The sequence below is a fragment of the Panthera pardus genome, unplaced genomic scaffold (assembly GCF_024362965.1).
Source record: "Panthera pardus isolate Hobbes unplaced genomic scaffold, ASM2436296v1 HiC_scaffold_22, whole genome shotgun sequence".
Lineage (NCBI taxonomy): Eukaryota > Metazoa > Chordata > Mammalia > Carnivora > Felidae > Panthera > Panthera pardus.
Window position 1 is genome coordinate 59,424,133 of NW_026526788.1, and position 16,402 is coordinate 59,440,534.

Genomic DNA, 16,402 nt, shown 5'->3' on the forward strand with positions numbered 1-16,402 from the left:
CAGGGGGTCTGTTTCTTTGAGGAGAGGATGTGGAGAGAGGGAGGGTCAGGAGGTTTGGGGAATCATCGCTTGTAATAAGGGCTTCTTCGTGTACTAGTTTTGTGACTCTGGCAAGATACCTAACTGTCCGTATCTCAGTTTTCTCTTCTGTAAAAGAGCATAATAAAAGCGATCAGCCTGAGAGAGTTGTTTTGAGGATTCAGTGTGTATAGAGAGAGCAGTGTGTATCTGGGCTTATTCTGGCCCAGAATAAGCATTTACAAATGTCACTTTTCATCGTGTGACTGAGACTGAAAACAGTAATGGGAGATGGGAACAGGGAGTGTCGTGTGTCCTCCGAAACCCCAGGAAACACTGTGCTGTAAGGGTTTAGCTTTCAGGCAGGGATAGGGCCTTCTTTCTTCTTCCTCCTCAAATCCCCAGCTCACAGCTTAAGGCCTGGGGCACAGTTGATGCCTGAGACGTTTGCTCCCTCCCTAGGGCTGCCTGAGGCTGAGCATTCTGACTTTTCCAGGAGCACAGTGGGTCCCTCTCTAGTCCAGGTACTGATGAGAAAGTCAAGTGTGGTTCCTTTCAAGGCAAACCCCCAAGGCCAGGGAATGGGGGCGAGAGGGGGGCGGGCTGCCCCGAGGAGAGAAAGCGGACGCCCTGAACCTCCTTGAACACTGCCCGGCAGGGGCCTCTGTGGAAAGCTGTGTAACCTCAGCCAGTAAACTAAATGCACTGGAATAGACTCAAGACCAAGCTGATCCTCCAAACCTCTCTGCCTCCATGCCCTGGCCTCATGGTGAAAGGTGGTGGGGGGGGGGGGGGTAGACAGAGAGGAGGCAAGCCACGCACCTCAAGTTTCCTTTGATCTTGTCATTGTCACCATTGAGGCCAAGCTGCCTGGTTTCTTTTTTCAGTCTCGATGTCCCAGCCTGGGGAATGTGCCCCTCTGTCCCCGGCCCCCCCTGGCACAGGACAGGTGGGCAGAAAGGATGTCCCTGTGCCCTGCACAGTAAGGCCTTGTACAGGCCCTGCGTGTGCTTGGGCTGCTGCTCCCCCAGTTCTGTTTCTTGTGTATATTTGCAGGGAAGATGTTAACACTTCCTAACAAGCCTTTGTGTTCATCTAATCTCTGCTGTTTAACCTTTGACTCCTCCCTATTATCAGTGTCTGCCACCTTTGCTGGTCAGCCCAAGGGCCCCAGGAAGAGCCCTCAGCCCGGGCTGGCTAGGCAGAGGATGAGGCAGCATTCCACCCCAGTTTGCAGGCAGATGGATCGCCTTTCCCTGGGGCAGAGCTTTGGAAAATAAAGCAAACTTGTGGTGCCATTAGGATCCCCCAGCCCCCACTCCTTTTGAACTGTCAGCCGTTAAGTAAACATTCTTTTCCTGCCGTGGGTCCCAGCACCTTGGCGGGAGCAGAGGACCTGGGAGGAGGGCCCCCCACCCCGGCCCCCAGAGCCTCGGCTAAACTCTGAGGGATTTGGGCAGGAGAGCAGGACAGAAGTGCCGCATTGATGTCAACTCTCTGAGTCCCTGGGGCATCGGGGCTTTTGAAGTGGACTCGGGGTAGCTGTCACCACAAGGGCCAGGCCCCTCGGAAGTATTAAAAGCCCCATCCTCTCCAGGCCCCTCACTTGTTTGTCTGTACCTGCGGGCAGCACTGCCCTTCCCGGCCCACACGGCCTCTGCAGCAGCGGTGATGCCTGGGCGACGGGTATGACAGCCACTGCCGGGGTCTCGGCTACACTTCCATTGAGGAAAAGGCCACACAGGCCTGTTACTAGTGATGAGGTGCTCTGGTGTAATAAGCACCCATGCAGGAGGGAGGAACTTTAATCCTGACTCCACTGACCACTGGCTGTGAAGCCAGGCCAGACAGTTCACCCTTCTGAGCCCGAGTTTCCTCTTCAGTAAAGAAGGTCAAATTTCCTGTAAAACAAAGTCCAGTTGTACACATTATGGGCTAGATGTTGTTCTCTGGGTTTTTTGGTTTTGTTTGTTTTTACTGAAAGGGATCATTAATCTCTGGGCTGACACCTGCAGATGATAGGGACCGTGTGTGAAAACGGAGGAGGGGGTCTCAGGGCCAGCAAAGTAGTCCAAGTGCCAGAGATCCAGCTTCTGAGATGAGTCACATGATTTGTCCTCTTCGATGTCTCCTTGTCAATATACTTCTCTCTTAGAGTCAGGCCAGCAGGGCCTTCAAGACCCCAAAAGAGGAAAAAGTAGCTGAGGCGCTCAGTGGAAGTCCCATGTGAATGGCAACTGTTGGTCCCCAGCTTTGGGCCACATCTCTAGATATACTTATTCTGTCCCTTGTTACCATACATGTTCCCATGTTCTTGGGGTGCAGAGGAGGCCTGGCCTGCCCGAGCTGTGTATTATAGGAGGCTTCTTCTGCGTATGTTTGGGAGTCCTGAGCCTGAAGCATGGGTGACTCTAATCCCTGGTCCGATCAAGGAACCATGACAGGTCCTGCTTTTCAGCTGCTGGCCTGGCCAGAGGCCTTTCATTCTTTTCTGTCTAGGGCCACTAAGCTCTAACATACCGGTGTCCTGGCTGGCTTCCCTCCTTCCTCTGTGGCTCTGTGGAAGAACTGTGTAGAAACTGCACCAGAGGTGCCTGCTGCCCAGTTGTTGGGGGTCACCTTGCCAGATGTGCCCGTGACCTCTTGGTGTTTCCACAGGTACTACAAGAAGTTCTCCATTCCTGACCTAGACAGACACCAGCTACCTCTGGATGAGTCCTCGCTGAGCTTTGCTCATGCCAACTGCACGCTGATCATCTCTGTAAGATTCACTCAGACTTCTTGGCCCCTGCGTCCTTTTTTTCCCTGCCCACTTCCCTTCCCATAGGGGCCCCCCGTTCCATCCCAACCCCTGGAGTGTGCTTGTTAGAGTACAGGCACCTCTACTTCAGTGTGGGGAGAGTGGGGTGGGGGCGCTCAGGGAGGGTCTGAGCTTGTAAATCATAGCTGGAAGAGGACAGAGGGTGATGTGGAGGGGTGGAAATCACAGGTCTGGGTGGGGTTTTGGTGGTGGGCTCCTATCCAGCCACGTGACCTTGAACAAAGCCTTCAACCCTATAGGCATCAGTTTCCTCATTTTCAAATAAAGGCATCAGAGCAGGCCCCCCCAACCCCGAGGGGGGATGTGACTGAATTATGTTCCGTCCACAGTACCAGAAGCCAAAGGAGATCCTGGTGGCTGAGGCAGAGCTTCAGAAGGAGCTAAAGAAAGTGAAGACAGCCCACAGCAGTGATGGGGACTGTAAGACCCAGTAGCAGCTCCCCCCAAGCCTACACCTCGGGGGCATGGAGGGGGTGAGACTTTTCCTGTTGGCCCATGAGACTTTGAGGCTTGGGCCTTTCTGGTGCAAGAAAGCTCCTTGCAGGAGCTATCCAGCCTCTGTGAGAACTGGGCCTTGGGGTGCTCTTAGCCCCCACATCATGGTCTTATCTCCTAAGTAAAGTCATTCTGAGTCGTTGCGGGTAGACTGCCCTCTTGTCCACCTCTCCATGCTCCTGTCACCAAGAAGGGTGCTGGCGATGACATTCCCTTCTCTTCTATCCTTAGGGACCTCCAACATTAAAAGCTTTTCACGTAAAGGGAGGCATGAGTCTTAGATGGAGCAGAGGTGGGGGAAGCTCAGAGTTGACGCAAACAGGTTGGGGAAGATGCCCGCTCGGCGCTGCTGGGCTCAGAGGAAGACTGGGCTGGAAGAGACCCTGTGCCACCTTAGCTTGCAGAAGTGGCCCAGATGAATTCCCTAAGGTAAGGGTGAGTGAGGGAGAAGTTTTGAAATACAGTAACCTTGGAAACAGGCCAGAATGAGGGTTGTAGCAGTGCAAAGAGTGGGTGTGTGTTGGAATAGGGTGCTGATGGGTGGTAGTTTAGCTCCCCCACAGCCCTTCTGCTGTCCCCTAGCCATACCCGACAGGGACATCCTCCCCACCACTGGGGCCAAAGGGGTGAGTAGTACTGAGAGGTTTTCCTGAAGGAAAGAGACGAGCCACGAGACAGGTCTTCCCTTTCCCCAGTGTGCCCATCCCTCAGTTTGAATGTGTTCTTCCCTCTTTTGGGGCTTCCCAGGACTCCCCAGCCAGAGAGGAACCAGATCTGTGACCAATCAAGCTTTATTTTTACAAAAATGAACATTGTAGCATGTCCCAGCAGCCAGCCTGCAATTGGGCCGGCTCAGCGCTCACTCAACCCTCTTCAGTTTCAAAGTGGGACCAGGCCACAGTGTCCCAGGACTGAGCCCCAAGAGCTCAGTCAAGGGGAGGGGCCTGAGTGAGGAGGTGGGGGCCGGTGCCAGAGCAGGATAGTGGCAGCCTCACCCCTCCTTCTGACGAAGGGGCAGAAAGGGACCAGCTGGAGCACCTCACCTCTCTCAGAGCTGTCACGGCTCTAAGAAAGGGTGAGGGGCGGGGGGCCATCCAGGCCAGATCCTTGCTCTGGCCACCAGAGAAGCAAGGGCCGGCCGGGTTCAGCCATTCTCTCAAAGCAGCAGATCCCTGCTCTCCAGCTAGGTCCCGGGAGGTAATGCCAAATTTCTGAGAGTCGGCAGCCTTTACCTTACGTTGCCCAAGATAGGTCTAGGAGCACAGGCACGGCGGGGGAGGAGGTATCACTGCACCCTCCAGGCAGGAGAGGTCCCTGAGTAGCTGGCTTCCCTGCCCCACAGGCTGGGGTGGCCCTGTCACGGGTTTTGAAAGTCCAGGACGTGGAGGTTGTAAGACAGCGCAGCATAGAGATGCTTGGTGGTGAAGCGCAGGCAGTACACGGGACTGCTGAGCGGGGTCGAGGTCAAGGGGAAGGCCTGCAGGGAGGGAAGGTGCAGGAATGGCAAGCACATCCCGAGGCGGAGAGGGGGAGAGCCCTACCCCAAGGTTTCCAGGCACAGCCCCTAACAGGGAATCCTGGCATCCTGGAACAAATGCTGGGCAGTGCTCTTACGTGTAGGCAGGCCCTCTGGCGCCGGTCCCACAGCCGCACGACACCGTAGTAGGAGGACCCGGTAGCCAGCAGGTGGTTCCCATCTGTCTGCAGGCAGTACAGGGTGCTGTCGTGGGGTTCCTCCCACTCCATGACGCACTTTCTGTCCAGGAAGAGGCAGTCAGAGGGAAGCATAGGGGTGCCCTCTACCCCCAGTTCCCCAAGGGTCTTAGAAATCCATTCTGGCTGGGAGACAGAAGCTGAATCAGCAAACTTTTTTGTAAAATAGACTTCATGGGGGAAAGCCTCCTCTGTATAGGTCCCCAGGCCAGATCATGCCCTCATCATCCCAGGACTTAGGCAGCAGGTAACTAAGGCAGGGAGAACGCTGATGACTCCCAGGCTCTTAATCATGGCCTGTAGGTTAGGGTCTCCCAGGCCAGGGCTGCCAAGCTAGGAGTCTCAGCTTGATCTGACCTTGCTGGCTGCTCCTACTGGCCTCCACCTGTCCCTTCTCCTGGGGGCTCACCCAGAGGGAGGGCCGGGACCACGTCCCACCTCCTGCCTAGACACTCACCGGACGCTGGCTCGGAGGTCCCAGTAGCGAACGTAGGTGTCATAGCCACAGGACAGAAGTGTGGAAGGGGACTCATACATGACATCCAACACCCCAGCTCCTGGGGGGAAGTCACTGCCCAGGTGCATCATGAGCTGCCCACTGGGGAGAGAGCGGAGGGTAGAGGATGAGCGGCCGTCCCCTCCCCTCAGCCCCCACATCTGCTTTTAACCCAGTGGCATCAGTCCCTGAGGAAATGCAGCTCTCCCTCCTGAGCTAAAATCAGGCTCCCTTAGGAAAGGGCCCAGGGAGGAAATGCCTGGGGTGCCCACTGTCACCCCAGTCCCTGCCCCTCCCCCAGCTAAAGGCCTCAGCCCGGCAGCCCCTGATCACACCTGCTCGCTGCCTGGCTGCCGCTCCTCAGGAGGAAGAATGGGCCTGGCTGAGGGGCCAGCCCCCCTTCCGTGCACACACACACTCGGTTACTTTATACTTCTTGATCCTGCAGGTCAGGCGGTTCTGAGCTGCCTGAGTCCAATGCCTTAATTCCCGCCTGTAATCTGGGGCTCAAACCTCACTGGGGATAAAGACCACACAAAGGGAGAAGGGGAGTCCCAGGAGATGTTAAAACAAGTAAACACCTTTGTGTCTGGGGAGAGAAATCGCTGAGAAAGCAGCTTAGCGGGCTGGTCCCTGGTGTTCCTGGCCCGGCTGGCCCCCAGCCCGCGGCTAGCACGCCTGTGTGATCACAGCCCCCAGCCTGCTGGGCTCCAGCATGCTCCCCCACCCTCGCCCCTCCCGGTGGCCGAGAGCAGATTACCGAGAAGAACAATTTCTTTGTGACTGTGTAATTCCCTCCGTGACCGCGGCAGTGGGCAGACCCCTCGCCCTGATGCCAGACCCCTAGCAACCATGTAGGGGGGCCTTCTGGCCCTAGCAACCACCCCTCAACATCAAGTGCACCCGCTAATCCCTGTGGCTAGGGAACGGGTAGAAGCAGTGAGTTTCTGCCGAACGACCGAAGGGAATGAAGAAGAGGGGCACCCTCCAGGCCCTATCCCTCAGTTTCACCCAAGAGATGCTAGGCTCCCTTGCATGCATGACAAGAGAAACAAGGCCCTGAGCACTTCCCAGGGACACCCAGGTAAGAGGCCCTGGGGGGGGGGGGGGGGGGAGGACGTCGTGGTCTCACAAGCAGTGTTCACCAAAGGGCTGAGGCAGACGCTGTCAGCCATGTGTGTGAAAGCGGACTTCAGCTCCAGGCCTCTCGGCTCACACGGACTCTGACCCTCAACCTCCCTTCTCCTCAGTGGAGCCACCATCTTCCCTAGATACTGAACGAATAAAGGAGGAGGCTGGGGGTTCCTTTCTGCCCGGTTTGCCTTGCCCCTTGAGCCCTGGGCAGCGAGGGGACCTCCAGCAAAGGGCACTGTGGCAGTCAGAACCCTTGCCCCCAGCCTCCTCAGGGAGGTCTTCCTCTTACGGTCTGGACTACATCAGCCTCTGTGTTGGGGAACCCTGAGCGGGATCAGGCAGAAAGCCACTGCGCAAAGATCCCAGTCTCGTATGGGTCACTGACCTTGGCTCCCAGGAAGGGCCTGCCTTCCCAGATGGGCCACCAGCTAGGATTCACCCACCCTGGGCAGGCCAGAGCCCTCCCACCCCTGCACCTCTCTTTTGAAGGTACTTCTGGACATTTGTACACACCGGGTGGGGGCTGTTTTGCTCCACAGGTCTCCCTCCTTCCAGATTTGGGGGCCCTGCCCCTTCCATTAGTGAGGCCTTCAGGAATGACTGAGGAGCTCTCCCCTTTAATCTGTAGAAGTAATTTCATGTTTGTTTGAAACAGAAGATGAAAGGCAGTGGGGGTTGGGGGCCTGAAGCCCAGCGTGGCTCTGCCTGCCTACCCCTGGTCCCAGGGTTTAGAAGGAAAGAAAGGTGGGCAGCCATGGGCCGGGCAGGGTCAGCAGGATCAGGACCAGAAACATCAGGGCAATCAATACCCAGTTCAGATTGCCACCCTGGGCCCCCTGCCCCAGCATTCAAGCCACCACTGGAAAGCATCATGCCGGTGTCTGCAGTAAACACAGAACCCTGCTTTCTCGAGGAGACGCCAGGGCCAGAGTGAGCACCAACCCCTGGAGGCCAGGACAAGTCCCGAAAGCCCCTAGTCGGCCAGCCCAGCCTGGCCAGGGACGGAGGAGTTTCTTTCTGCTGCTGCGCTGTTCTCCGATTCTCTGAAATGGCCACACACACTTTAAATGGCCCAATAAAAAGATACAATTTCTTTTGCCTCTGGGCCTGGGACCCTCAAGACTCTGTTGTGCAGTGCCCGTGAGGTTAAGTTCAGAGCATAAACTGACACACCAGGCTCTGGGAAATGGCCCGTCTCTTCAAATAGCAGCCCAGCAGTGCCATAGGAGCCCTGCTGGGGCTTTGATTCGGGAAAACAAACAGAAATGGCACCGTGGGCCCTTCGTGGCCCCCACCCTAAGACCAATTTAACTAGAAAACTCTAGCTCAACAGCGCCTGTGAAGGGAGCAAGATCAGCCTGACAATAGCCCCAAACTTTGGGGGAAAGGGGGACAAAACAAGCTGTCTCCTCAGCCCCTCCTCTTGGGCTCCTTTTCTTACTGCAAGTGTGTTCTTGTAAAAAACGATTAGATTGCAATTTGTATAACATGGTGACCCCCAAATTCAGACGTTTCACCCCTTTTCTCTGGAAAGAATGTCAAGAATGCTTCTCGGCCTCTCACGGTGGGGGGCGGGAGGGGGGTGCAGAGCCTTGGCTATCACACAACTTGTGTGGGAACAGGACTGCCCCTCAGAGCCCTGGGCCAAGACAGGAGCAAGGGCCGGCTCTGTCACTCCAGAGGGCCAGACAAAAAGTCCATTCCCTTCCAACTCCTGCGCACAAAGCCTGGGCCTCCAGGAGCCGCTGGGGTGGGGGGCTCCACACCCCAGCCTCCCCCGAGCCCGACTCCAACAATTCTCTCTCCACCCAGGGAAAGATAAAGACAGATGGGGCCACCCCTGTGAGCCTAAGAAGGAGGGCAGGCCTGGGGCCGACAGCCAGAAGGAGACATGGCCCTGAGGCCAGGCTGTGTGCAGCATTCCCTGGGAGCCCCCCGAGTGCCTGGGCAGAAGGAGCAAGCAGAGGGTGGCCTCATCCCAGGGACCCTTGAAGGGGGTGATCAGGTGAGGAAACCAGGGCTCCCTGGCCCAACCCACCATGCTGCACTGCGATTCTGTCTAGAGGGAAGAAGGGGCCTAGGGAGGAGCTTCCTGACAGAAGGAAATTTAGTAAGACCCTGACCCCTCCACCACCATCTTTGTAGGGACAGCTCACTGGAGGTAGATGCTGACCCTGAAGGCCCTGATGTCCCAGCAGGGAGAGGCACCCCCCCACCCCCTTAGTCTGGGCCCTGCTGAGCCGGAGTCCTCTCATCCCATCCTCCGCCTGCCTTCCTCCCTGCCTGTGCTCCCAACACAAGCCGCAGCCCACAGAGAGCCCTGTGCTAAAGGGCCCTGAGATATGAGAAGCTGTATCCATCCACCTCCCAGCCTGCACCTAAGAATGCCTGTGACCCCCCCACACCATTTTACAGCCACCGTTAACACACTGGGTACCTGGGGATGCTCCCTGGAGATCCTGGGGGTTCTCGTTCCTACATCTGTCCTGGGTATGCGGCCCCAAAAATGCAACAGTGGCTTTCAGAGGAGGGAAAGGATGGGAGAGTGACAGTCCACCTTCCCACATCTCGGCTCCCATGGAGACAGAGGGCCTGAAGGTATAAGCTTGGCTGAACACGGTCACTCAGAACGGGAGGCTTTCCTCCTTCCCACCCTCCCCTCTCTCTTCCTTTCTTTGAGCAACAACCATTTAATGAGCTCCTTCTGTATACAAGGCATTGTGCCAAGCAGGAACTACGGGGACATGTCAGAACCAACTTTGAAGGAACGATCCCTGTTCTCAAGGAGTTTTCCACCCAGTGAAGGAGGGAGTCTGTCATGTATCCAGCTATCAGTATGAGGGGTGACTGAGTTCCAGAGGAGAAATGAAAGTTTTATAAAAGGACAGATAAGAGAACATTTCAGCCTGTTGTATGGAGTGATTCCTCAGTGAGTGACAGGAGCAGCAGGAGGGCCGAGGCAAAGGGCCAGCGTAGAGCTGGGGCACCCGGCCTGTGTTTTCACCTGGCAGGCACTCCGATTTGCCCAGGATCTGGCTTCCAGACCATGGTGGCCTTCGGGTGCGTACTGCTCAGCTGGTCTGAGCTCCGGGAGGGGCAGGGAGGCGCTGTCCTCGTCCAGCACTCAGGTGGGGAGGGCGGGAATCGAGGAGGCACATAGGTCCCAAATGTAACCACAGGGTGGCAGAGACCAGAAGCCCACGGATGCTTCGCCTGCCTCGGCCCCATCAGGTGAGAGGGAAGGGCCCTGCCCGAGCACACAGCCGCTCGCGTGCATGTGTGTGCGCGTGCACAGCCCCCGGCGCCCGCCCGCGCACACGTGTTCAGACACAATGGCTCAAAGGCCAGGCAGCCGGGCAGCCCACTTTGTACTGCTAACAAGGGGACCGTAATTACAGGAAGGGGCAGCCGGGCAGATAAAAGGATACAAAATTTCAACATCTGTTGCCATAAAGGGATAAGGAGAAGTGAAACGCAAAGTATCAGTTTGGTGTCAGCAGGCAGAGAGCCAATTTCAAAGAGTTCAGGGGGACAGAGGGGACAAGAAAGAAAAAGGAAAGGGGGGAGAAAGAAAAGAAAGAGAAAGAAATTACAGGGTTCCTTAAAGAGGTAAAGAAAAAAGAAAATGAAAAAATCTGTCAGTAATACTTTCAAAGGAGAAGGCAGGTACTTTAAAGAGGGCAGTTCCCGTAATCACCCTGACTGAGGGCCACCTATCCCCCCCCCACCCCCCCCCCGGGGTGGAGGTGGAGGCAGGGGCAGAGACAAAGCCACACCTGGGCCAGATGGGCACTACTGGTGCCCTCAGAGTGGCCCAGTCTGTGCTCAGGACACCGGTGCCTTCTGCAGACGGCTAGAAAGGGCTGCAGCCAGGCCCCCCTCCCCATTCTAAATGCCACTAGATGCTCTGATGCGCATCTCCTGTGCTCAGCCTGGGGTCCCAAGAGAAGTTCCTGGCACATGGTGACCGACAGGGCGGCCCTAGGAGCGCTCGAAGGGTTACCAACTCCAGCCACAGGAGCTAGGATCAGGGAGGTCTTTGCGGCAGAGGTGCTGTTTACACGGAAGAGTAGGCAGGACAGAGAGGGGGTAGGTAATCCGGGCACGATGGCAGCCAGAGCAAAGGCTCAAGGGGAAGATAGAGGGCCCCTGTCAGAATGTGTGAGAAGCCTACCTGCCCTACCTTTGGTGAGAGAGAGGATGTTCGGGGGTTTAGGATAGAAACGGAGGAGGAACGGGGAACCAGGGAGGACCCTGGCCAGAAGGAGAGATAAGGGATGTGCGCAGGGGCACACGCATGATCACACGCATACAGGGCAGCACAGAGCCTCGCTGAGGACTCGAACCCTCAACACCCTAGGTGTAACCAGGTCCAGAGCCCACCCCTCGCCCCTTCCCTGCCCGGTGGTCCTGAGGCTGGCTCAGGGCTATGGCTGGACCCACTAGGATATGTCCAGGTCTGGGATCACGGGCCTCTCCATCCTGGTGCTAGACCCAGCTCAGATGCCCTTGGCAGAAACATACAGCCCATAGCAAGAACAAGCCTAGGGAGGAGGGGTGTATAAGATGTCAGGTCAGGCAGACCTCCCAGGCCTCTCGGCAGCTGTGAGGTACGCCCCGCACAGACAACACCTTCCCCGGGACCTGGCCGAGGTTTCTGCTCAAATGCACGCAAAGAGTACCAGGCTCAGAAACAGGACGGCTTTGGCCTAGTACCTCAGGCCTTGATGGGATCACAGGGCCTAGCAAAGGTTACTTCAGGGATTGGCTGTTGACACTATCTGTCAAGATGGAGCCCCTGGAGCCGGCACCTGGGCCCAAAGACCACCTACCCTTGGAAGCAGGAACACTCTGGCACCTCCAAGTTGGGTCAAGAACTCCATCTTTCTCTCTGCCTGGTTTAGACAGGTTAGAAATTCCCTGTCCTTGGGCCCGGCCCACGGTTCCCAACTCCAGGAGAAAGAAAGGCAGAGAAGAAAGGAGAGGGATGGTCAAGCTCCTTGCCGTCTAGACGATGGCTGTATGCCATGGCTGCCCTCGAGCCCGTGTGCTCCAGCCCGCACCTCCCCCTCCCTAACTCATAGGGAGAACAGAGTCCAGAGGGGTCTTGATGAAAGGAAGGGCTGAGGGAGCCCGGGTAACTCTGAAGGGGTCCCCAGGCACTGTGGGAAGCAGCCTAAGCTCCCGGATAGCGGGGACCTGAGAGGCAGCAGGAAGCAGACGTGCGGAGCAGGGCGCCTCCACCTCCCAGCTGTGTCCCAGCCCCCGCCATCATCCTGAGGGCAGCCCCAGAGGGGGGATGCTCGGAGCACTCCTTCCCCCGCCCAAGTCACGGCACACACATAAAAGAGAAAATCCCGGTGCTCCTCAGGTTTCAGTGGTGACAGGTTAAAAGCAAAGAATCCCCCCAGCCCCGCACAGCGCCCCGCCACCTAGTCCTGCGGGCGGTGCTGCCCCACCTTCCAGATTGGCCTGTCAGTCAGGCTTTGGCGTTATTGAAAGATCAAACTCTGTCCTGCCTGTTCATTACCTTAATCCTATTTTCTACATGGCTTTATTATCTGCTTGGGCTTCTCTGGGAAAGACAGCTACAGACAGTTACCCTGTCCATCCACTTCCTCCCACCAAAAGCAGATGCCTCCACCGGGGCATCTCTCCTCCGAGCCCCGCACCACTCAGTCCTCCGGGCTCCCCTGGGAACTAGAGGGCTATGGAAACGCGGCCGGCTCCTCTCAGTGGCGAGGAGGGGCGTCTGCGCGCCAGTGAGGAGGCAAAGCCACATGGTGCCCAGGGCGGCCCTGCCACAGGCTGTCCAGGGGATGCAGTGGCGGCTTCTCATCTGGCTCCGGTCAGAATCCCGGCCGCAGCTGTCCTGTGCCTGTGATCACTCGGGTTCTTCCCGGGTTCTGTAAAGACCCAGTGTTTGGGGTTAGTGACGACTAACCCCGTAAGAGAGGGCCGTTCAAGGAGTTGGTGACTTAGAACTACATCCCGGCCATAAATCTGTGCCCAGGAGTAGCCCCACCAAGGAAACCCCAGGCAGAAGAGGCCCTCGAAGGTTACTCGGCTTTTGACACAAAGCCGGGCCACGGTGGTGCGCCCACCCCACCCCCGGCCCGTTCGCCACCCCGAGCGCAGGCCAGTGAGGTCGCCAGGCACGAGGTCCGGCTACAGGACGAAAACGGACTTTTCGGCAGAAACACCTATCTTGTGACCTGCAGCCTTACTTCCTGTCATGGGCCTTCTCTAGGCCATGAGGTCAGCAGGACCACTCCGCCCCCAGTGGTCACAAGGCCACAGGTATTTGGAGAATTAAAAAGCTGAGTGTCTATACACTCTAAGGTACTACTATGGAAGGCAGCCGCAGGGGAGGAAAAAGAAAGGGAGGGGGACAGGCACTGTATGGGCTCTTGTATAAAACAATTGGTTTCATACTAGTTCTGTTAAGTACAGATCATTAAATCTCATTTACAGATGTGGAAACCGAGGCCCAGAGTGCCCCCCACCCATATCACAGAGCTAAGAAGCGGCAGTTAGTTCGAGAACCCAAGTCTGTCTGACCACACAGCCTGTGTGCCCTCCGTAGCTCCTCACAGCCTCCCATCACACACCAGAGGAGGGGTTCCTTGGCCTCAGCCCCACGCAGAAGCAAGAAGTTTGCCGGTGGCAGGAGTTTGGCAGGGGAGTCACGGGAACGACATTCACAGACTGCGGGCGCTCCAACGTCCCAGAGGCTGCAGGACAAAGGATCCCTTGGAAGTTTTAGCTGAGCTGCGCCGACAACAGTATGATGTGACCATCAGCTACACTAACAAAAGCAAAAGATCTAGAATAAGGAGGGGATAGCGCCTGCCACTCATCATCTCACACCCGGCACGTTCAGTACTCAGTTACGAACATCCCATTTCAAGAGGGATCCAACCAGATAAATGCAAGAAACTTTCAGGTGAGAATGATCCTAAAACGAGTGTGAGACCCACACAGTAGGGTCACCCTCCCAGCTATTCCTCACTTACTTTCTTGCTGACCCAAATCTGATTCTGTGCCCACCGCTCCCATCCTCCTTGCCACTATGCACGTGGGGGAAGCTGGGCTCTTCCCCAGACCCAGGTCGATCCTGACTGGTCATTCCATTTCCCTTGCCACGGTTTGGTTCAGGGTGAGTAACGGAATACACTTTTGGCTCACTCAAGATGAGGAGTCTGCTTGGGGGCTCCTATAAAAGGACTCCCCATCTTAAAAAGAGACCCAGGCAGGGACAAGTCCTCTTCCTTCCTTTTTCCCTCTGGGTATTTTGCCTTATGAGCAGGTAGAGCTTTTGTGAACAAGCCTGAGGATAAGGGCAAAACCCACGTTGACAGAGGGGGCAAAGCGGAAAGCTGAGAAAATGGGCCCTCAACCTCTCGCTGAGCTACTGCATCCGTCAATCCTGGAACCAGCGAAGCTTCCAGCTCCTGGGGACTCCTTGTCACTTACGATAATAATAATCTCTTTATTGTTGGAGCCACTTTGAAGTAGGCCCTCAATACTTCCAGCCAAAAGCACCCTAACTGATGTACCATGTGTATAAGCAACAGTAGAAGGGCCTCAGACTTTCGGCCTGATAAAGAGAAGACACTGGAGAAACAGGACCAAAGTTTTCAGATATTTAAAGCCCTGTCTTCGGAGGCAAGGTTCAACTTGCTTCTTGCCTAGAATCATAGCCCCTGGAAGCAGGTCAACTCTCGATGAAGGACAGGTGTGATAACTCTCAGGGCTCTCCAAAGATGTAATGTGGTGTCTGGGAGAGTTGCGAGTTTCCTATCCCTGTGGTTGGATGACCGTTAAGAGAATGTTGTAGAAAAAACCATATTTAACTAAAACAGCTCACGTGTTAAAAAAGAAAAAATCTTTTGGAAAGACTGACAATACGATGGATTTTTCAGGGGGCAAAAAGATGGGTACCACTTTCCTGGGGATACAGAGAGGAAAGGAGACACGCTAGAGTCACTGAGGCAGGAGACAGACAAGAACAGAACATCCTCGCTGCTGCTGTAGATCATGGTGCTGAACCAGAGCACGGGACCTGGGGCCAGGTGCGGACGGTCTTAGACTTGACCCCACAGGCACCATTGACAAAAAAAATTTGGACGCCATCAAAATGTAAAACTTTGGTCTTTTATCCTGCTAAGAGGATAAAAAGACAAGCTCCAGACTTAAAGATAGAGGCAAACCACATATCTGACAAAGGATTCATTTCTAGAATATATAAAGAACTCCCCAAACTCACCAGTGAAAATGCAAACTGTTCAATTAGAAAATCGCCAAAAGACATGAGCAGAGATTCCACCAAAGAGAACATACAGAAGGCAAATACACACACGAAAAGATGTCATTGGCTATTACGGAAATTCAAATTAAAGCCACGAGATACCACACCTCTTAGAATAGCTAAGACAAGAAAGAGCGGCAATTCTAAATGCGTCAAGGATGGGAAGAAACTACATCTCTCATACCCTGGAGTTGGATTATAAAATGGTAAAGATATTCACAATAGTTTGACAGGTAAAAAATTAAACACACACTTACCAAATGACCTGGCACTTGGACTCTGGGGCATTTATCCCAGAGAAATGAAAACATGTGTCCACACAAAAGATTATATGCGAATGTTCACGAGAGCTTAATTTGCAATAGTCAAAAAATTGAACATAACCCAAATGTCCTTCAGTGGGTGAATGCTGTTCAGTGGGAGAGAACTTTGGGGCGTCCACACCAGGGAATACTACTGAGCAATAAAAAGGAAGGCGCCATTGATACACAGGACGAGGGCTATGGCTCTCATGAGAGCTATGCTGGGTTAACGGGGGTGGGGACCAAATCACAAAAGGTATTCCACTTATATAACACCTCCAAGCTGCCAGAAGTAAAGAGGTGGAAAACATGTAAGTGGCTGCGAGAGGTGAGAGACGAGGGAGTTTAAGAGGGCAGGGGAGGAAGATGGTGTGGCTGTACGTGGGCAAGTGAGGAATCCGCCAGTTCTGTATCCTAACTGTTGTAGTAGTTACGTGAATCTACACATGGGATAAAATTGCAAAGAACCACGCACACACACACACACACACACACACAGAAATGAGTGCGATCTGAATAAAGGTCTGTGGATTATACCAATGTCAATTTCCTGGTTCTGATATATAATATAATATAATATAATATAATATAATATAATATAATATAGAAATTACTTATAAATAATTGATATCAAATTTATATTTATTATATTATCTAACGTAACACAGGTACCTTGCTGTCCTATTTTTGGAACTTCCTATGAATCTCTAATTATTTCAAAATAAAAAGCTTAAAAAAATCCAACAGAATGGTAGACAATCTGATGGGAACGTGTCAAGCTTACCAAGGCAGAGAGTTGTGAATAAAACCTGGACGTATTTTAACTGTTCTGTGTAATTCTTTTTATGGCTCTGTAGGCCGCTTCCCAAAGTTCTTTATTTTAGAAAAATCATCTCCAAGGATAGATGGGGTTTTATGTAGCCACATAATCGGGCACTCCTCAGAGAAAAAGTATCGTAAATCCAAATTGTTGTTACCCTGATTTCGAAGTGAAATTACTGACCTATTATAAATTACTTCCAACGGTCTCCTCAGGCTAACTCTAACGACGCCAGGAGAGAGCACGCACCTTGCAGGCTGCCAGTGAGTCGGGCCGCTGGGTTCTTCCCAGC

The 16,402-nt window shown here is 54.5% G+C and overlaps 2 protein-coding genes across 6 annotated transcripts in view; one reads left to right on the forward strand and one right to left on the reverse strand.

Moving 5' to 3' along the window:
- The window catches only part of DPCD (deleted in primary ciliary dyskinesia homolog (mouse)), a 30,113-nt gene extending 13,999 nt beyond the window's left edge, over nt 1-16,114 (forward strand). The window contains exons 5-8 of one of the 4 annotated variants that reach the window (XR_008424908.1): nt 2,677-2,779; nt 3,169-3,259; nt 3,566-6,627; nt 13,152-16,114. Coding sequence is in view for 2 of the 4 variants with exons in the window: in XM_019459217.2 (XP_019314762.1) it covers nt 2,677-2,779; nt 3,169-3,259; nt 13,152-13,237 (280 nt within the window). In the remaining 2 variants the exon portion in view is untranslated. Of the gene's footprint in view, nt 1-2,676; nt 2,780-3,168; nt 3,474-3,565; nt 6,628-13,151 lie in introns of those variants that run through there. The other 3 variants (XR_002082614.2, XM_019459217.2, XM_019459218.2) reach the window with 3 other exon arrangements.
- Nucleotides 4,110-16,402, reverse strand: part of FBXW4 (F-box and WD repeat domain containing 4) — an 80,424-nt gene continuing 68,131 nt past the window's right edge. For both annotated transcript variants that reach the window (XM_019459203.2, XM_019459212.2), the window contains exons 7-9: nt 5,505-5,645; nt 4,949-5,090; nt 4,110-4,811 (exon numbers count right to left, since the gene is read on the reverse strand). In XM_019459203.2, the coding sequence (XP_019314748.2) occupies nt 4,692-4,811; nt 4,949-5,090; nt 5,505-5,645 (403 nt within the window). In that variant the 3' untranslated portion in view covers nt 4,110-4,691. The remainder of the gene's footprint in view (nt 4,812-4,948; nt 5,091-5,504; nt 5,646-16,402) is intronic.